Genomic DNA, 21,622 nt, shown 5'->3' with positions numbered 1-21,622 from the left:
GTAAAGGGATTGAAATATTATACCCTTTTTTAAGAATGTGGCCTGTTTCCTCACTTGCCTTAATTTCCTTCACATTGCCTTGAAACTTTTTTCTACATTTGATACGTTTTTGTTTTTGTTTTCTTTTCCTCTTTCCTCTCTCTCTCTCTCTCTCTCTCTCTCTCTCTTTTTTTTTTTTTTTGTATTTTTCTTTAAAGGCTCCAGGGTATGGTGATTCATCTTGCTATATGAATTGTGCTCTCTTGTTGCTAAGTGCTTTCTTCTTTTAAAATAACCTGAAAGTAGTGGTTTGGAGCTCATGGAGACCATTAATTTAGAGACACTAAAGCATTTCCATGGGAAGAAAGATTGTTCCTTCTTTTTAAATATTTATCTCAAAAGGTTTCATATATTAGGGGGTCGTCAACAGACAATCTGTGTTCAATTCTATCCCTTTGGAGATAATGTTAAAGAGTCGTTCAAGTGGTTATTAACACTATAGTCTACCTCGGATTATCAAATTGATTAGATTTGCTCTGTAATTGATTTGTTCTAGGTTTTAATAGTGGTTTGGTATTCTTTTTAACCTCAAAAATAGAGTACGTGTATTTTAATTCCTTGTTCTAAGTTTAGTTTATTTCAAAAGCTGTTTATTCTGTTCCGAGCTGTTGTCTTCCAACACTTGAGCACAGATGGATAGCATCACATGTAGGCTATAGTAGAGAAGGTTTTCACTGCAGATGTGGTTTATGAAGCAGGGAACTCTTAAAGGAGTTGATAAAGAACTGGATTTTTCCCTTTTGTTATACAGTGCTAGAGAAAGCATTGCTTTTTATTGACATGACTGGATTAGTTCTTCACTGAGTAAATGTGGCACTAAAATAATGTTAGTGTCAAAGTTCTGCTGAAATTTGACAGAAGTCTCTCTTACCATGGGATCTTAATGGCTACCAGAGACCATTGGTTCTAATGGGAGGGAACTTTAAGAATTAAGTGAAGTTTTGAGTAGTGTTATATTTAAAACTCAGGGTGTGGGGAGTGAGAATGAGAAAAATAGGTAGCACTGTTCTTGCTAATTGTCAGGTAATGAGAGCAATATGCCAGGACTTACTTATCTAATTATAAGCTGTCTCCTGGAAATTATGCTCATTGAGAGGCTGCTATTCATATTTTGGTGCATAATTGGGAATTTGGAAACAGCATGGACTTTGATGTCAGTCAGATCTGTGCTGGAATCTAGGCTCTGCAATTTATGGCTGTGTCTTTTCGTGATTTTTCTTGGACTGAGCAAATTTTTTCATTCTTAATATGGAGTTTATGCTACTACTCATGGGGTAGGGTGGCTATTAGGATTAACTATCCTAACGTTCAAAGAGCTTGGTATTGCACTTAGAGCAGCATGAGTGATGAATAAACAGAGGTGATATCCTTGCTTCATTGATATTGTTGCTTAAAACATTTGCTTTAGCATTGACCTCGCTATTATTACTTTGTGATGTCTTTACAGGCATTCAGCATTCCATATTTTTTATTCGAAATGATATTACTGAGCTGGACAGCATGTCTCATGGCCTAAAATGATGGTAGCTGTTTTTCAGAACTAAATCCATGCTCAAAGGAGGAACTTTTGCTACCGTTCAGGAGAATCAGAAAATGTACTGTAAGGTCTTAAGTCAGTCTCAAGCACAGGTTACAAAACTGTTGGGAGCCGTGGCGATGCTGTTGACATGAATGTGCAAGCTAGAAAATGGAAAAACACTTCCTGGGATATATAAATTTTGTCAGTTTCTGAAAACTACAAAGCCATCTTTGCTTTGGACTTTGATGCTTTGCCAATTATTGCCTCAGTCGTTGCTGTGCTCCAAGGTTCAGCTTCAGTGTCTTGGTTTCGGTGGAAAAGTTTTAAAATCAGCATCCATAACCGAAGAACATTTTGTCAGCAGGATCTGAAACTTGAAAGACGAGATTTCCTAGTCTATTATATATTTGCCAGATTGACCTAGCTAGGATAGAGTGGAATTTTGGATAAAGGAGCTATAATCCTTCTGAAAAATGCCCTTTGCTTGTATCTAGAGAGCAAAAGAGGATAAACAGTGCGACCAAAGAAGTAGCCGCCACTGAAGACAGGTGAAACTCGTTCCTCATTTTCTCTTCTCTGATTTTGCAGTTGGCCAAAATCATCTGGCAATTCCCAGATTACCCTTGGTGGGATGATAAGTTTCTCAGTCACTTGGTTACAGGGAGGAGGAGTCATTCAGGAAGCTTTTCCTGAGCATCTAGTCTGGGGAATAAAAAGTTATTGCAGTTACATAGGAGGGGTGATTAAATCAACCATGACTGTAGGCCAGCCTAACTTTTCCAAATGAGATACAGGATTTCAACTGCTTTTCATTTGGATTGCCCCTGTGTTTGCCACCATGCCCGTTGCAGCCAGGAAGCACCGGAGCTCCCTCCATCTTGCTTCTTAACCTGTCTGTGCCTGGGTGAATTTGTGCCTCTCCCCATCATAAGCTCATTGAAGGTTATTAATCTGCTAAATAGCCACTAATGCAATTGTGGTTGGTAAGCGCAGGGCATGAGGACAGAGCACATCTGCCAAATCCTTGGTAGATAGATGTCTGTTCCAAATTCAGTGAGGAAAAGAGCTCTGGTTACTGAGTCTAAGGAGGCGGGGTTAGTCCACTTCTGCCTCTTTCTAGTGTCACCCTAAAGAGCCTGTTTGCTCTGAGCCATTAGCTTTTTCATCTAAAAATGAAATCATTGAGCCAAAAAAAAAAAAAAAAAATAATAGTTTCAGTCCAGAAAGATTTATTAAACTTGTCTGTTGAATTTTTCAAACAGCAGTACACTACCTCTCCCCTCTTGGAGAACCACTAGATCCCATATCTTTAAAACTAAAATTCTGAGTTTCTGTATCAATTTATATCTGTGACAAACAATTATGATTAAGCTAAAGCACTCCTGAGGAGAATTGCGTTGACAGAAGATACCATTTTAATGAATTGTGTTGTAAATTACTCTATTAGCAGTTTTTGTAGGCAAATGTTAAATTTTTAAATAGCATTTTAAAATCTAAATGAATTAAAATTTCTTGTTTCTCCTGAACTTGTCCAATGAACACATTTTAACTGTTAGATGAACAGAAGCCTAAACCAGAAATCACCCCAGGCAGCTGAGTTTTCATACCCTTGGAAATTTGTTTCTGGTTTGGTTTTGGTTTTGGGGGTTTTTTTGTGGGGGGAGGGAGGTGCTTTGGTACCTTTTATTTAATTTGGTTCAGACATTTTTCCTTAAACGTAGATCTTTTAAAAATGATCCTCCACGTATGATTGGCTTGAAGTCTAAATCTGAAAATGAGATTGACCTGAGCTATGACATTAACCTTCTCCACACTCTGAAGCTGATGCCAGAAGCTGTTCTCAACCTCTCTTCCCTCTCGCATTGCACGTTCTCTCTGTTCCCTTCGTCACCCACCGCATGTTCTGCGAGATGCTCACCTTTACTAATGTTTGCATATGACACTGCGAAGCTGAATGACCTTTTTCTAACCTCATTAAAGTAGCTGTATGACGCAGGTCTGTTCTGTCATTACTGTTTTTATCATTGTTGGGAATTTCAAATGAACAATAAAGTCTCATGGTAAAGTTTTATTTTTCCCATATTGATAGAAGGATTCATTAAAATAAGCAATTGGAAATGAGTGTGGGGATAAAAAATTTATTTAAGCTTTAAGAATACTTGGTATTTATAGAGCATTGTTCTTTTGTAAAAGATTTTAAAAAATATATTTCACACCTCTTAGAAAATACAAAAAAAACCTCGTGTATATTCCTCTGTTGTTTTGTATGACAGAAAACTGACTCTTGAGTGGTCTGAAGATTGAGAAAATTTTTGAATAAATATTTTCTCTTTCAGATAGCTTAGCATTAAAAATAGTTTCCCAGGATACTATATCCCAGGATTCCATAGAAGGCAGTTAAAAATATATCTGTATTTAAATTGTCCCGCAAAGCCTAGAATTGCATTGGAAAAAAAAAATGAAAATAAAATCCAAAAGAAGAGCAAACCATTTGATATATAAGTGTTGATATTCTTGACAGGGTATCAATAACCAAGACAGCTTGGATGAGCTAGAGGAGGTGGGGGTAGCAGGAAGGACAGTGAGAGGAGAGGGCGGAAGGGAGAAGGGTGGGCAGAGAGCGCACTGGGAGCTCAAGGAGAGAAACTCACTGCCTTGTGAGCCATACTCCCTTCTGTTCCACAGAGACCACCTTGCAATGCCTTCATGTTACCTTTGTGTTTGCTTTGCAGTCAAGGTATCATACCTTGGTGTTTATAATTTCTCTGTTTATCATCCATTTCTAATAAGTACTGATTTAATTTTTGTGGGCTTGTTTTTTTGTTTGTTTTTAAGAAAATACAAAAGGTAAAATGTACCAGAGAGGAGCCTTCTTGTAAGTATGAAGTAAAAATACTACTTTTGTAAGAAGAGCTAATGAATATCAATGGGAAAATATCATAAAGTTTAGATAAATATTTAATTTTATGAGCATTTGAATTTTGTATGTCATTGCAGTCTAACAGGGTAAAAACAATAAATTATTCACGGACCCAAATAATTAATTATGAAGACGTAATGTCCAGCTTTTAATAAACAGTCTTGTTTTATTTGTATAAACTTTTTTCACAAAGAACTTATTTAAAATACCAAGAAATCCTTTGATTTTAATATTTATTAAAATCAAGTCTCAATTATACAAATTTCTTGCTTATTAATGTAATACCCATATACATAGAATATTATCCTTATGCCAAGGTGGAGGAGACATAAAAGATCCATCAATTGTGTCCGAGTACAGAGAATATTACTGGGTTTATGTAGAAAGTGTACCATGAAAAGGGAATATGTGCGCATAGGCCCCTCCATATACACCAGACATTACTTTGAGGTATTTGGGGCTTCAAAAGGAAGAAAGTACAATGACTTACTCTGAAAGTTAATTATATCTAAAACACATAAAATAACCTATATATCACATTAAATAAATATTTTTACTTTACTGTTTTTACAGCCTTTTGACCAAGGAAGAATTCAGAAAATTTTCCATGCTATATGCAGCCGACTTCACACACTTAACAGATTCTCTTCTAAAGCTGCTAAATACTGATGAGAAATATCTAACTATGATAACTCTTATAATTCTTGTTAAAACTATATGGTAGAGTGTCCTGTTTTGTTGGCTGGTTAAAAGTTTCTGGTATACAAGTTGTAAAGATGGCCAGATGATAAAGTCTTCAGAATCGTGTCTTGCATTATTTGTGCTGGTATACAGTATTCTAGATTCAATTATATATGTTGTGCTTCTATTAGCTCTTGATACTGAATAGCACTTGGCTCCCTACATTATTTTTTTTCCCAAATAAGGGAATTCAAGGAGTGTAAATAGATTTCTTGGCAATATTTGGTCTATCTTAATGATCTGTGTAAAATTTTTAGTTAAATACCTTGGAAACATGGTTGAAAAAATAAATCTCTATTTCTTACAATTATTTCTGTACCTAAAGATGTCAGTTCACTTTTCAGATTGATACTGAAATTGAGGAAACCTATACATAATTTTAAAATTCAAATTGTTTTAAAGCCCTGAAGTGGAATTTGAACTTTTAAAATGAGACAGCCATCTTAGTTTCCTAAAACCAATCACCACTTTAACATTTATCTGTGTTAAGACTGACAACTAAAAATAATATGTCACTGTGTATGCTAATTTAATTAGCAGATACAGGATTGAAATAACAGTACAGATTTGTGCTAAGTAAATATTAACAGATTGATAATGTTTGAAACCACATAATCCTCTAAGGATACGTATTCATATGTCTGTGTGTGTGTGTAATTCAGAAACAAGTGGGTAATACTGTCTCTTGTCCTTGCTCCTACTCTCTAACTAGGGTCACTTTAACCCACAGGCTGGTCACCCTCCCTAACCCCTTTGCTAATGAGTGGTGGTCCTGCCCCCCTGGCTGGCAGGCCCACCCTTCTTCAGCAAGCTGCTGCCCAGGGAAATGTCACTTTATTATCAATGCTGCTTAATGAAGAAGGACTGGACATTAATTACTCCTGTGAAGATGGCCATTCTGCCTTGTATTCTGCTGCTAAGAATGGACATACAGGTGAGATCTTACCTCTTGCAAAAGGATGGAGAGTCAAAAGCACTGGTAACCATTGCTATGAGCAGAAGGTTCTTTTTGTTTTGATTTTGTCTTACAGGTAGTAGTGGTTAAATTTTTTTTTACTTGATTTGAAGATTTTGTAAATATTAAAAAAAAAATCCAAATTGTAGTTTTGTAAAAATGTAAGATTTTAGGGGCACCTGGGTGGCTCAGTCAGTTGAGCAACTGACTCTTGATTTTGGCTCAGGTCATGATCTCAGGGTTGTGAGATCGACCCCCCTCCCCCTCCTTGGGCTCCACGCTCAGCACAGTCTGCTCTAGATTTTCTCTCTCTCCCCTCTCCCTCTGCCCCTCTCCCCATGCTCGCTTGCTCACCCTCTCTCTCTCAAATACATAAAAATCTTTTTTTTTAACTTAAGATTTTATTGCAGCTAGCAAAAAGTGATCGTTGTTTTATGCACAATGAAATGTATGGTATATGTCAAAATTTGGGGTCTAGTACTATGAAGCACATTTTAGAATAAAGCCTCCCATCTGTGATCACTTTAGTCAGGACAAAATAGCTTAATTTGTCTATTTCTCTGTTAGGATACCTGTGTGTGAAACTCAAAGTGACAGGTCTTAACACATGCTACGGTGAGGGCAAGTTTTAGTAGTTCTAGAAGGTCATGGGTCTGAAACTGTTCTGTCGTTGGAACAATTTATGGTTATTTGGATTTTTTTTTAAGAGAACTGAGGAGTTGTACAGCTATAAACGACATATTGGTGAAGTCTGGGAATTATTCTTGTTGCTTAAAATGCAAGTCTTGTGGTCAAATTGACTAAAACATATGGTAGTGCAGAAAAAATAATTTGACTGCAAATCCAAAATCAAATAGCATTGCTCATATAAGCTGCATGATTGTTGAGTAATTCACAGAAGTTTTCAGAGCTTCACTGTGTTCAAGTGGACTAACTGGAAGCATCTAGTGAGCTAAGAAGATAGCTCATGATTTTAAAAGCACCTTCGGATTCTTTACTTCAGAAGCCCTGTGGGAATTTTCTTTAATGTAGAGATATTAAATCTAGTAAATACCATGAGGAACACGACTCCTAGATGATATTTATGTCAGAGTCAGGTGACTTTATGAGGGTTTACCTCACACACTGCTACATGTAGGATGACCATCACACAGAAGTGTTTTAAAAGGTTAATTATCACAAAGTAAGAATTTAACTATTTAAAATACAAAGAATGGTATTTCAATTTGGTAAGTAGATTTAGTTCTCTATCCAATAACATGATGGACTGGTGGAAAAATCTGGTAAAATATTTTCTGACACATAACAATCCTTTCTCTCATCAGCAACTCTTCCCAAAGCAACACACACACACACACACACACACACACACACACACACACACACACACACACACACACACACACACACATCGCGTCTTACTTAGTTGGTGAGTCTGGGGCATTAGCATCTTCTGGAAAAGAGGCTACTTTCTCTATAAAATAGCCTGTGAAGTCTCATATCTACCATGCTAGAATTGTCAGGTGGACTGTGCACGGGAGAGGTCCTTTGGGTTTAGCATTTATATAGAGCTTGTTTAGAATTTGGCACACCATAACTCTAAATGGGGAATTTAAATGGCTTTCTATTAAAATCCATAGACTGTGTGAGATTGCTGCTGAATGCAGAAGCCCAAGTCAATGCTGCTGATAAAAATGGCTTCACACCCTTGTGTGCTGCAGCTGCTCAGGGACATTTCAAGTAAGTGATGCTCTGAATTCTTCTTTTTCCCCCTCTATGAAGAGTCTCTCTATAATTTGCACACATATTTCAGTTCTGAATGTGTAAACTAGTGCTTAAAATCCACTGGCAAATAAATTCACTAAATATATTTGAAGATTTAAATGCAAAGTAGGATCTTAAATTTGCTCTTCTTCTTTAAAGGTAAATAGTTGTATATGAGGGAAGTAAAGAAGAGAAATATGTTGTGTGTCAACCTCACATGAATGAACTTCTGAAGAAGAAAATAGATTTATAGTCTTTCAACATATATGCAGTGATACATACACTGTTAAAGACTGTCATTCACTGTTTACCACCACCCCAACACAAAAAAGGTTTTTCACTTGTGATGGTATTAAAAATAAACCCTAGAATTATATTAATTACAATAATCTTAACTTCTGAGTGGCAATTTATTCGGTATTAAATCCCAATATATTCACCTTGTTTTGTCATTTAAAAAAAATTGAAACAGAAACTTTTCATACTAAATGTAATTAGAGCACAAACCCAAAAGAATCTACCAACTGAAATATGTGTAAGTTTAGCAGTGATTTCTTCAGTAGCCTACCAAGTCTGTTGAATATAGACATGGCTTTTTAAAATTTTTAATAACATAGAATGTCACTGGGCTGCTTTCTCTGCCTGTGCTGAAATGTCCTGTGGGGAATGCAAGCTCTTTTAAACTTTTTATCTAACTATCCTGATAGAAATGTCTTTTTTTTTTTAAGTTTTTTTTTAAATTTAAATTCAGTTAATTGACATATAATGTATTATTAGTTTCAGATGTAGAGTTCAGTGATTCATCAGTCTTATATAACACCCAGTGCTCATTACATCATGTGCCCTCGTTAATGCCCATCACCCAGTTACCCCACCCCGCCACCCCCATCCCCTCCAGTAACCCTCAGTTTGTTTCCTATGATTAAATGAGTCTCTTATGGTTTGTCTCACTTCTCTGATTTCTTCTTGTTTTATTTTTCCCTCCCTTCCCCTATGGTCCTCTGTTTGTTTCTTAAATTCCACATATGAGTGAGATCACATGATAATTGTCTTTCTCTGGTTTACTTATTTTGTTAGCATAATACCCTCTAGTTCCATCCACATCATTGCAAATGGCAAGATTTCTTTTTTTTTTTTAATGGCTGAGTAGTATTCCATTGTGTGTGTCTGTATATATATATACCACATCTTCTGTATCCATTCATCTGTCGATGGGCATCTGGGCTCTTTCCATAGTTTGGCTATTGTGGACATCTGTTATGAACACTGGGGTGCAGGTGCCCCTTCGGATCACTACATTTGTATCGTTAGGGTAAATCCCTAGTGCAATTTCTGGGACATAGGGTAGCTCTATTTTCAACTTTTTGAGGAACCTCCATACTGTTTTCCAGATGGCTGCACCAGCTTGCATTCCCACCAGCAGTGTAAGAGAGTTCCCCTTTCTCTGCATCCTCGCCAACATCTATCATTTCCTGACTTGTTAATATTAGCTATCTGATAGAAATGTTCTTTAACATATTTCATAATTCCTGTAATATGGGTTTTAAGGTTCACACTAATGTTATTAATTATACGTGTAAGTTTTAAATACCCAAAATGCATCTTTAAAGTATACGTTATTTTTTTCTGCATGTCTGATGCACACTTCATGAGTTTATTGTTGAGGACCATAGATACTGGTTTTACTGTTACTTTGTGCATGTGTCCTGAGTCCTCCAGAAGGGATTTCTTCTTCAGGCTTTTACGTTTATCGTCACCCAGCAATCTGTAGTGCCACTTAACTTGGGAAGTCTAAGAGTGTCAGGAATGTAGGCGTGGATAGCTTTGCCCAAAAGGAAGAACCCTGGGGGTTGATTAGTTTAAATGTACATGAGATACAAACACATATCAATTTGTAATTTATTTTTTAAATATATATAAACCAAATGTTTTCAAGAAAAGCCCAGGGAAAAAAAGGCATAAATCTGAAGTAAAAAAAAAAAAAAAAAAAATGAAGATGATGTAAATTGCTTCTTAATTTGATTATGATTTAGCCCACTTTTCTCCATTTATTTGCATGTGATTTTATAAACACTTTGCACAAATGCCACAAAGTCTTGAATTTACCTCATTTTTTTCCTCCTTGATTCTCAGAGCAATGAATTTCTGCTTAGCCGTCTTTTTCCTTGTAAATAGCCCCCCTTTAGGAGACGGGATAGCCTCTGCTGTCTGTTCTCCCCAAGGCAGCCCTCTGCTCTGCCTCCCTGCTGCCTTTTATAGTGGAGGCACATGGTGCCCTGCTGTCTGAGCTATTTATAATTATTTTCTCAAGTGAAAATCTCAAAATGACTCAGCAGTCCTTTTTCAAGGTTTAAGCTATTTTGAACCACAAATAATATATATGTCAACCACAGTTCAACCATTCATCCCAATTAGTTAAATATATTGCAAGGACTCCACGTTTACAAATTGGTTACAGAAAAGTGTCAAAACCAAGTTTTAGCGCTTGATCAACCTGGTTACTTTAAATTTTCATAGGAGTAATTAAATTTGTGATTAAAGTATATCTTTTAGCCTTGCTACAAAACAGTATCCATATAAGACCCCCAGTAATTGATACATATATAAGTAAAAACAATGGATGTAGAAAGATACAGAATTGCTTTAGCGTTATTTCCTATATTTAATGTCTGGGTCAGGTGCTTCAGAAATCAAACCAGTTTTATTATGATTAATCACAATCTTGTGTTTAGGTGTGTAGAATTATTAATTGCATACAATGCCAACATTAATCATGCTGCTGATGAAGGACAGACACCTCTATACCTGGCCTGTAAAAATGGAAATAAGGAGTGTATCAAACACTTACTGGAAGCCGGAACTGACCGAAGTGTAAAAACCAGAGTGAGTACCAGTTTTGGGGGGGATTTTGTCCTGTAATTTATCCTGTCTGCTAACTCTGTAGCCAGAAAAACAAAATATATTAAAATAGAGGTTGCTTTGATTTGCTTTTTTGCTTTTAGGGTATCAAATATGGACAGTATCTGACTTCTGACTTCTGTTTGAGTGTCTGCTAATGAAAAGCTTTGTCTGTCAGCCTAACCAGTCCTTTGTCCTCTGAACTTCAAATTATTCATCTGTAAAACAGTAAAATGAGTACCTATGTCTTGGCTATTTTCCGAATCAGGGGAGATAATGGAAGTATAAGTTTTTCATCATTCGACAAATATTACCTGAGCACCTGCTGTCCTCGGGACAGGAGAGACAGTAGCAAATCAGACAGTTCTGTCCTCATGGATCTTATTTCCTCACGGGACGGGAGGGGTGACCATAGACAAATAAGTAAACAGATAGTAGCTGGATGTTTCGAAGATCGGAGTGCCTGGGGTGGGAGCTTCCTTCAGTTGGTGGGAAAAGTCTTCGTTGAAAATGTGACAGTTGGGTCAAGACCTGAAAGAAGTAAGGGTGTGGGCCCTGAAGAGACACGGGCAGCAGTGTGCCAGGTCGGGGGTGGAAGAGCGGTGGTACCCTCAGTGAACCTCAGGCAGGCTAGTGTGGCCACAGGCCAGCCACAAAAGGCCTCATGGGCCATGGCAAGCACTTGGAATAAGGCCTTTGGATGGATGGTTTTGAAGAGAGCAAAGACATGAACTGACTCATTTTTCTAAGAGTCCCTTTGGCTGCAGGTTTGAGAATAAACTGTAGGTGGGGCAGAGCAGCTGCAAGGGAGACCTGTAGGAATCTGTTGTTTTAATCCAGGCAAGAAGCAATAGTGGTTTGGATTAAGGTGGAGGGGTAGAAATGGTGGGAAATGGTCCAATTCTGGATATATTTTCAAAATGTGTATTTTATAAAAGAGCTGCAGAAGCATCACCTGTCTTGGTAGTGGCAGTAACAACGATATAAAATTATCTCATAATGGCTGAGAGATTTCAGGCTCTGAAATCAAACCTTTGAGGCTCAAACCATGCCTTCATAAAGCTTTGTGAGCTTAAGCAAGTTATGGTACTTCTCTGTGTCTTGGTTGACCCCTCTACAAAATAAGTCTAATAGTAGCCTTTGTTAGGGTTATTAAAGTGAGATGAGGCTATCTATATAAGGTAGTTGGTATAGTGCCTGGGAACTGGAAGCAATAAACAGATGTTAGCTGACACCGTGGTCATCATCATCATCAATTATAACATGGGACTCCGTTGTAACACGTGTAAACAAAAGGAAGTTTTGTGCCAAGATAGTGCCCACTGCCAGCACTTAGAGGAGGGTTATTTGTGCTCATTTGTTATTGCTAAGATTGTGTAGCACCTCACAGAGATCAGGGTCATTGTCTAATTTGCCTCAGAACGGGAAGCACTATATGCAGAAATCTGTTATGGACCCTAAGTCGCTCTTGACTCCGTCCCACACAGTTCTGATGTCTCCTGTACAAGGTGCACAGATAACATCAGTGATTTAGAAACTGAAGACAAGTAGAGTCTGATGCATGGAAGAGACCTTGGATAACACTGCTGGCTCAGCCACACAGAAATGCATTTGAAACAAAACTTCTCAATTAGCCCTCCCAAATTTGTCTTCATCAACATGTTGTGAAAGACTTGAAGACCAAGTCATCAGCCCTGTGCACACTGACATGCATTTCTCTGACAGTGCCCTCTCTGGGCTGGAGGAGTTAAGGAGCTTCCCTCATGATCCACTCTTCATTGCACTCAGGAATTACCTTATTTTTGTTTTTGCAGCTTCCCAGAATATTAAAGGTGTAACAGTCACCACCCTACCATATATTCCTAATGAAAGACGAGCGTAGATACTTAATTTCCAAAGGTTATCTGAACCTTGGATTTCTTCTCTTGGTAGAGAATTGGCTATGCTGTGCATTCCTTTCATAGGAAACATCCTTAAAATTTCCCAGGATAAAAAGGTCCATTATCTATTTTATAGGTCACCCTTAGATCCTGGATTGTTGTTGGTTTTATATTTTCTTTTTTTGTTTGTTTTTTATGACATGTGCACTCCTTAATCCCCATCGACTGTTGAACCCACCCCACCTTCCCAACCCTCCCCTCTGGTAACCATCAATTTGTTCTCTATAATTAAGACTCTGTTTTTGATTTCTCTCTCTCTCTCTCTTTTTCCCTTTGCTTGTTTGCTTTGTTTCTTAAATTCCACATAGGAGTGAAATCATATGATACTTGTCTTTCTCTGACTGACTTATTTCACTTAGCATTATACTCTCAGGCTCCATCCGTGTTGTTGCAAATGGCAAGATTTCATTCTTTTTTATGGCTGAATAATATTCCATTATATAATATATATCTCACATCTTCTTTATCCATTCATCAATCAGTTGACACTTGGGCTGCTTCCATATCTTGGCTGTTGTAAACAATGCTCCTATAAACATAGCCTTTGCAATGTAAAAATTAGGAAAAAGTCAAGAGATTTGACTAGGGAAGGTCAGGAGCACTTACACTCTCGTGCCTAATTAAGGCTTACCAGTAATGGTGTCCACAGCCCAACAAAGAATAAGCCATGAAACGCTTTACCTACCTGGAATATGCCCGAGGACTCTAAGGTATTCTCTTTACTGCCCAGCCATGGTCTTGTTGTAGCCAAGCCGACTTCACTGGTATGAAGTATAGAACCAGAAAAAATCCACTTCATCAAGAGACAGCTTTAGCAAATGATCAGATAACTCACTCTAAATGTATACTGTTACCGCTTACTGTCTTTCCTTGTGTTCTACCCCATTATTTTCTTAAAAAGTGTGCTTTAGCTCGCTGAAAGATATTTAATACTGCAATATGAAATACCCCATGAAAAAATATTCACCAAAAAGAAAATAAAGATAGGAAAATAAAGTAAAAAATACAAATCACCAAAATAATTCTGTTCTTTTATGAAAGTCTTAAAATGTAATGAAGACTGGTACCTGAGTGAAAGGAAACCCCTTGAGAGATGGAAAGGGGACCAAGATTTTCCCTGGAAAAGTGCTTGTCACACTTCAGTGCATCTGAATCACCCGGAGGGCTGGTGAAGGCACAGATTGCCTTCTCATTCAGTCGGTCTGGGTGAAGACTCAACAACTCTCCTTTTTAACAAGTTCCGAGGTGATGCTGCTGCTGCTGGTCTGGTGACCACACTTGAGAAACACTGCCCTAGAAAAGAGTTCTAAGTGAATGTACTCTAGCGACCAGCCAAGTGGATAATGAAGGCTTCACAGTAATATATTCTAGAGAGTGGGCCCCATAATTTTAGTTGGAACATTTTCTAAGCTTGCATTTATCAGTTTCCAACTGCAATCACAGAACTCTCAATAACGGCCCATACCCATTTCATGAAGTTATTTGGCCTTGCTTTTCCTGTATGTCCAGCTTTTCCCTATTACCTACATTTTTTTCCTTCAAGAATTGTTGGCCTAAAATTTTAAGATCACTGGTTAGAACTCTGCCCTATAAGTAAAATTGGCTTATAGCAGCATTCAGTTAGTACATTACTAATAATACTGTCCTTGGATATAAATTTTGAAAAATCTTTATGCTAAAGTTCATTTTTTTTGTATTCTTAAACTCCAAATGGCTGTTAAGTGGAAATTGTTACAAAACAGCAAACATGAGTCCTAGCAGTGGGAAATACGGTAATTGACAGAGATCAGAGAACTTAACTCAGCTCATCAGTGACATTCAGGATTGGAATGCCTGCTTTTCCCGGCTCACTGGTTCATGCCCAAGAACGTTTAGAGGTGAACTTTAAATAATACTGTTCTCAACATCCATGTTGTAATCAACCCTTTCCTCCTGGTCATTTTATCTTCAGGATGGCTGGACACCAGTTCACGCAGCTGTGGACACTGGTAACGTGGACAGCCTCAAGCTTCTTATGTACCATAGAGCACCAGCTCGCGGAAACTCTTCGCATGAGGAGGAACCCGAGTCAGGTGTCTTTGACTCGGATCAAGGAGAAGAGAGTCCTGAAGGCACATCCAGGCCTGTTGTTCCTGCAGACCTCATTAACCATGCTGACGGAGAAGGCTGGACCGCTGCCCATATTGCTGCCTCAAAAGGTTTTAAGGTGTGTCTGGTAGAAGCTGGCGTTGTAATTTGATGCGTGACACAGTTGTCTGCTATTGACTGAGTATTTCAACAGAATGATTGGAGACTGAGTGATATTGCAGGAGACAATCAACTACCAATATGAACTGCCTTTCTTTTCTGTCCCATAGTATTTACAGTCAACCATATATGAGACTTTTTTTAATAAGATTTTATTTATTTATTTGAGAGAAAAAGAGAACATGCATAAGCAGGGGGAGGGGCAGACGGAGAGGGAGAAGCAGAATCCCTTGCCTGTCAGGTGGGGCTCAATCCCAGGCCCCCGAGATTATGACCCCAGCTGAAGTCAGATGCTTAACTGACTGAGCCACCCAGGCTCCCCGAGACTTCTATAAAAATCATACCTGGAGTTTGTTAACAAATGTGGGAGTGATTTCAGACATTTTTTAAAAATCTCATGTAAAATTAGGAGAAAGTTTGGTGTTGATTTAGCCTACGGGATTGTTTGATTCAAGGACCAAGGCTATGCTGCTGGTTAGAGGGAGGGCCAGGGCCATGCTCTCGACTCTGAACTGCCTCCCTTATACTCTTCCTGTGCTGTTTTACTGGTAGGTACAAGGGGGCTCAAGATTTCACTCATCAGTTAGAGTAGAAAATAATTCTGATTATTAAGGAAATAATAGGCCATTCACTCATGCTTTTTTCTGTTTTGATCAGTTTAGCAATAATGTACTTTAGCAATAAAAAGCTATTAGGAAGCTCCTGAGTGTAAGGCACTGTGTCAGCTGACATCTGCAGGGATCACTTATACCATCAGCTAACTCCCTAGTTCAGTGGCAAAAGAACAGGATACAAGGCAAGTGTAGATAAGAGAACAACAAATTAAAATAAGGGTATTGGACATGAGGTTGGAACAGTATAAAAATGCAAATTTTATTTTTTGAAAAAAGAGAATGCACCTACATCAGAGAGCAGAGTCACAGGGATCTTAGGCTCAGAAATGGCTCTTTCAGGAGGCACTAGAAGTGATTTTGGCCTTGCGGGGTGGGTTAAATTGGCCACTCATCACTGGGATTGGAGAGTAGGTCAGACTGGGCAGCAGCAGGAGTAGAGACTGGAAGGAGGGACGTGAGCAACAGCACTGGCCAAGCTGATGAGGGACAGTGAGAAATGAGATGGGACTGAGGGTTTCATAGTCCGACGTGGGCTTCAGTGACATTTTAAGGTGTTGGGGCCTTTTTTACTGGTCAGAGTAAAGCCACTGAAATGTTTTGTACAAAGGAGCAAAATAATCAGCTCTCTAGTTTGAATGATTAACTTAGCAATAACATAGAGAAGATTGAGGGTTATGAAAAAATTGGTGGCAGGAAGAGAGACTAGGTGAAAGATGGAAGAGAGTGGCAGATAGAATGAGACACATTACAGACCAGAAGTGTCTTCGGGTTGCAGACAGATTAGATGCAGGAAAAAAGGGAGCTGACTCGAGAAGGGGAGCAGTGACGCTCCCAGGAAGAGAAAAGGAGAGGCATCATTGTGATCAAGAAGATAGAACGTGGGTTTAGACATGCTGGATTTAAGTGCTGAGAGGTTCATCCAGATGGAGATGTCCGGGAATAGCTAGAAAATGCATTTGGGTAACTTCCTGTTATTATGACCTAGAACAGAAGCTGTTCATTTTGGACTTTTTTTTTTTAAAAAAATGAGAAAAGCATGATTTAGTTAAATGTGGAGGTATTGCTTGTTAGTAGTTTGCTCCCATTTTACCCTTTAACAAAAAAGTACAAAAATTTTGTGAACTTGATACTCATGTCTTGATTTGAATGGGATGCAATATGCATGACATAGAAGTTTTTAGGAGACAAAGATGAGAACTGTGAAAAGTTTACATATGAAAATGCATGGTTCATCTTAGACCATGAATCTCATTTGGTGGTAGAAGGGTACATTGAAGGAGTTGTTTTCAACCTACTCCACCCCCTCAAGAAAATGTCTGAAGATGTTACTGATTGGAGTGGGTTGTATACACGCTCAACCTGGAGGCAAAAAAAAACAAAAAACAAAAAACAAAAGAAACTCTGAGCATCACTGATCTAGAATGTTCAGCTGCTGAACCTCTCATGCTAAGCAGAGAGAGAAAGCGCTCCCAGGGTGAGTTACCCTGCAGTGTAGGGCTCTTGTGTTGCTGCTCAGCTCCTTAATTATGAACTACTTAGTCCTCGTGCTTTTTGTAATCAGGGATGGTATCTTCATGGATCCTCATGCCCTGGTACACGTAGATGCTCTGTCATTGTTGAGTAAAGGGAAATATGACCACTTTCTCTCATAGAATACGACTCTCCCTGTATTTTCTTTAAGAGGCGGAAGATAAATTTTGAACGAGAAAAGAGAGATTTTTAAAAGTGATCATGACTGGGATGCCTGGGTGGCTCAGTTGGTTAAGCGTCTGCCTTCAGCTCAGGTCATGATCCCAGGGTCCTGGGATCGAGTTCCACATCGGGCTCCTTGCTCTGCGGGGAGCCTGCTTCTCCCTCTGCCTGCCACTCCCCCTGCTTGTACTCTCACTCTCTCTCTCTGTCTAGCAAATAAATAAAATCTTTAAAATAAATAAAAATAAAAAAAATAAAAGTGATCATGACTGACAACTTTGGCACACTGCTGAGTAAAATCATAGATTAAAGTAATAGATTTTTTTTTTTAGCCCCAGAATGGATACTTCATCTTCTAGTCTAGCCTCTTCATTTTATGATTAGGACATTTAAACCCTGGAGGGAGTACTAGAGAGAAGTTGGGAATGAAGCCCAGATTGCCTGATTTCATTATCTTCACACTGTACCATGCTGCCTTCCTTCCAAGTCGAAGGTATTGGAAAGTCCTTCTGCATCATTTGCCTAATACAGAGTTCATATCCTGGCTGAGATTGTTCTCCAGAGAGGTAATCCATTTACAACTAATTTCCTAAGACTAATTTTCTGGAAAAAAAAAAAATTACAGTTCTGAATTAATCATTGTGCAGGTGAAAAATTCTACCCTGACCACAAGCAGAGCTTAAAAAATGAATGGTTCTTCTCCGTCCAGCAGCATATATGTGTCCGACCTATATAACGTAGCAGTACATCATTACTTGTTTCCACGTGTTGTTCAATAAAGAATTGTGGAATTTCAGAGCTTGAAGGGATATAGCTCATTGAGCCCAACCTCCTCATTTTGTAGATGAAAAAATCAAGTCTCAGAAAATAGTGTAATGCATTCCCCAAGGTCAGTTCATGGAAGATCAGATTCCCAAATCAGTTCTTTTCCCACTTTAGTCCTTTGTCTTTCTCCCAGTGGCTAAGCAATTTATGCTAGTTGCCCTTGAGTGTTTGGTAATAGGAATGCCTCTCTCTAAAGGGCCTGTGACTAATCATTGAGCATAAACGTTTGTTTTCATCACAGTGTGAATAGAAAGAAGAGTTTCTTAGTGAAACTCGGTTGTGTCATGTGACTTTTGACATGTCAGGTTTGTGCAGCAGAAACATTAGGGAGATGTTCTGAATTTGATATCTCTGTTGTTGAAGCTCTCGTACAAAGAGTTTATTTCTGAGGACTGTGTGTGTTTTTGGCTGCAGGACTAGATTATAATTCTAGTTTATAGATATGACCAAAGCTGGTGGCTTCCTGTCACTCAGGCTCTTACTCAGTCTGTCTGAGTTAATGTGTTGACTATTTCATGCAGACTCCTTCCTCCACTTTCGACCCTGCCCCATCCTCACTTCCCCTCCTATTTCAAGGACCAGGCTTTCTCTGTTTTTCTGGTTTTTCTCTTTTGTTTAACTGTAAGCAACTCCCATACTCCATTTGTAATTGGCTGGTCCTGTTTTTTAAGAGTTTATCCAGTCTTTCAGCTTTAACTGTGGCTTCTGCAGTAACGCATCCCAAAACCAGCTCTCTACACCTGGCTTTTTACCTGTCTTCCAGACATTTATTTCCGGCACCCTGGCAGTCATCTCTGGGCAGGCCTCCTGCCCTCTGATCAGGCAGTGGCCCTCTTGTTACCATCATTAGGTCATTTTTGCATTGTGTTAGGATTGTGGTCTGCCTGACACATTATTTTCTTCTAGCCAGGGAGCGTCAGGCACTTCCTCTGATGCAGTAGCATCCACCCTGAGTGGGTGGTCTGGATGAGGCTGTGTGTCTCAAGTATAGAGTCCCACAGGGGGCCCCAAGATTTAGATTTCCTCTCCCTGGGTCATGGCTGCAGAGAATAAGATTATGGGAGTCACTTGAGTTTCTTTCTTGTCATGCAGAATTGGGTAACTGGCTGGGAGAGGAGAAAGATAAGATATCTATGAAGTTGGACCAACTCTTTGGAACTAGATGTTGATCATGATAAGTAGAAATCTGTTCTTGGGAATCTGTTTTTGTGCTTTAGATTCTCCACGATTATTTCCTTTTTTTCCCCTTAATTTTCATAAAATTATTATTTATTTTTATTTTTTTAAAGATTTTATTTATTCATAAGAGACACAGAGAGAGAGAGAGGCAGAGGGAGAAGCAGGCTCCCCACTGAGCAGGGAGCCCGATGCGGGACTCAATCCCAGGACCCTGGATCATGACCTGAGCCGAATGCAGACATTTAACCATCTGAGCCACCCAGGCGCCCTATAAAATTATTTTTGAAAAGGCCAGTCTGACTCAGCTGTTAGTAAACAAAGGGAAGGCTATTTTTTTTAACACCTATTCCAGAATATTCAGTGCAGAGTATTGCATCCTTGCTTAATTTGAGCAGCAGAGATGAACCGACAGGATCCTAATGGATTCTAATCTAAACTTAGCCAACCAAAGCCCTGTTCCACTCCTCCCCCAAGACAGGGACTCTCCTTGTTTTCCACGAACACCTTTCATGGATCTGGGTTTTTTGACCCTTTTTCTCCTTGTGCTGTGTACTTTTTCCCTTGCATGATTTTACTGATCCCCAGTTTATAACCTAGAAATTCCAAAGTGTTGTCTCTAGCCTTACCTAAGCATTTCCTGAATCTACCCAAGAAGGTCCTATTCAGGAGGGCCACAGTTTGCCCAGTACAGTCATTCTTTATGCCTGTCATCCCAGTGTAATTATTAACAGTACCCCCCTTTTTACTCTTAAAAGTGTACCATTTGGGGAATTATATGGTAACCCCATTGATGATCATATTCACTTTTGCTTCCATCAGAACACTCCACCTGGCTGCATCCTTGGGCTCCCGTGTTTGTGCTCCTTAGCCCGTCTGCTGCATCTCTTGTTCCTTCTGAATCCAGTACCATCACCTGGCATTTGTGTTTACTTGCTCCATCTTCCTGACTTAACGAATTCAAATGATCGGTACAACTCTAGATTTTAATTCCTTCGCATATGAATTTTGACTGTGTTGCCTCCTCCATATCTCGTGGGCACTGCCCCTGGGGAGCCCTCCTCGTCTGTTGTCTGGATTCATGCAGGTTCTGCCAGGCTCTTCATCTGCGGTCTCTCCGCCCCCTTAGCTCACCATGAGAGGGCCTTTCAGACAGGGGAACTTGGTCATGTAATTTCCCTGCTTAACGTCTTTCCAAGGGTCTGTCACTTCCAGAATAAGTGCCAGACCTATATGGCGACAGACAAGTCCCTTCTTCATCTGGACTCAGTTTACCTCCAAAGGCACACTTCCTGTCTCCTTCTCTAACGCGCTGTGCGCTCTCGGCAGGCACCGCTGGCTACTCTGCAGACACCCTGTGCTCTCTCCTCTCCCTGTCTTCCTGTCTCCGCTTCCCATTACCTCAGATGGCCTCTTCTCCTGTGCTGACCCGTCCCTGCCTGGAAAACAGCTCCGCTCAAGTCTTGGCTTCCAGAAGCGAGGTGCTCCCAGGGCTCCTCTCCACACTTCACTTAGAGCGCTTCTACTTTAATTGTTTGCATGCCTCTTTCCGTCTCCTCCAAAAAATAAAAAATATCACTTTTCCATTTTTGTGTGTACTGTGTCCAGCAGAGTCTCTGGCCTGCGAGTACCGTTTGCTGAATTGATGAGTGAATGGACTGTTAACTGCAGTTCTTTCTTACTGAGCTCCTTCCTTTCACCCTCCTTTCCCGTAAACCTTCCAAACGTACCAGTTGGTTTTCAGAATCATGCTTATCATGGCACTTTGCTACCTGAATATATCCTCATGCCTACAGAAAACCTGTCTTCATGCCGACCTTAGAACTCAGCCCTTCACAGCGAACTCCTGCTGTGTTTGTCTTTGGCCATTCACCCCTAAATCAACCTTGTTGCTTATGCCATTATTTCTCATTCTAACAGCCTCCATCTTCCTGCCGTGCAAGACATTGGGCACACCCATACCCCCAGGGTGTCCACTCTGTGCATTTGCAGACTGCTTTCACCCTCCCTCCCTCTGCCCAGTGTCAGACTCTCAGGTCCCTGACCTGACTTTGATCTTATATCTAGCTCTTTGGACTTGGGGTTTCTACTCAGTCTCCCTGGCACTTCTACCTTGCTTTTCAGCTCTCCTTAAAGGACCATGGCAGAGGTCGGTCACTAACCTTCCACATCTCTTTCCCCCTTCCTCTGTAATAGTGGATTCTGCAGAGTTCTGGGCTCATGACCACCCAAACTAAAGACCACATTCTCCAGACTCCTTTGCAGGTAATAAGGTCACCTACCTAAGTTCTA

General features: G+C 39.5%; 1 protein-coding gene across 8 annotated transcripts in view; it reads left to right on the top strand.

The window, feature by feature from the left end:
* The window catches only part of CTTNBP2 (cortactin binding protein 2), a 151,026-nt gene that overhangs the window by 77,079 nt on the left and 52,325 nt on the right, over nt 1–21,622 (top strand). For 4 of the 8 annotated variants that reach the window (XM_027573508.2, XM_035723254.1, XM_027573512.2 and 1 more), the window contains 4 exons: nt 5,950–6,153; nt 7,815–7,914; nt 10,671–10,821; nt 14,728–14,982. In XM_027573508.2, coding sequence (XP_027429309.2) covers nt 5,950–6,153; nt 7,815–7,914; nt 10,671–10,821; nt 14,728–14,982 — 710 coding nt within the window. The other 4 variants (XM_027573509.2, XM_027573513.2, XM_027573510.2 and 1 more) reach the window with 4 other exon arrangements.

Source organism: Zalophus californianus, chromosome 12 (assembly GCF_009762305.2).
Source record: "Zalophus californianus isolate mZalCal1 chromosome 12, mZalCal1.pri.v2, whole genome shotgun sequence".
Lineage (NCBI taxonomy): Eukaryota > Metazoa > Chordata > Mammalia > Carnivora > Otariidae > Zalophus > Zalophus californianus.
This window is presented reverse-complemented; position numbering and strand designations above follow the sequence as displayed.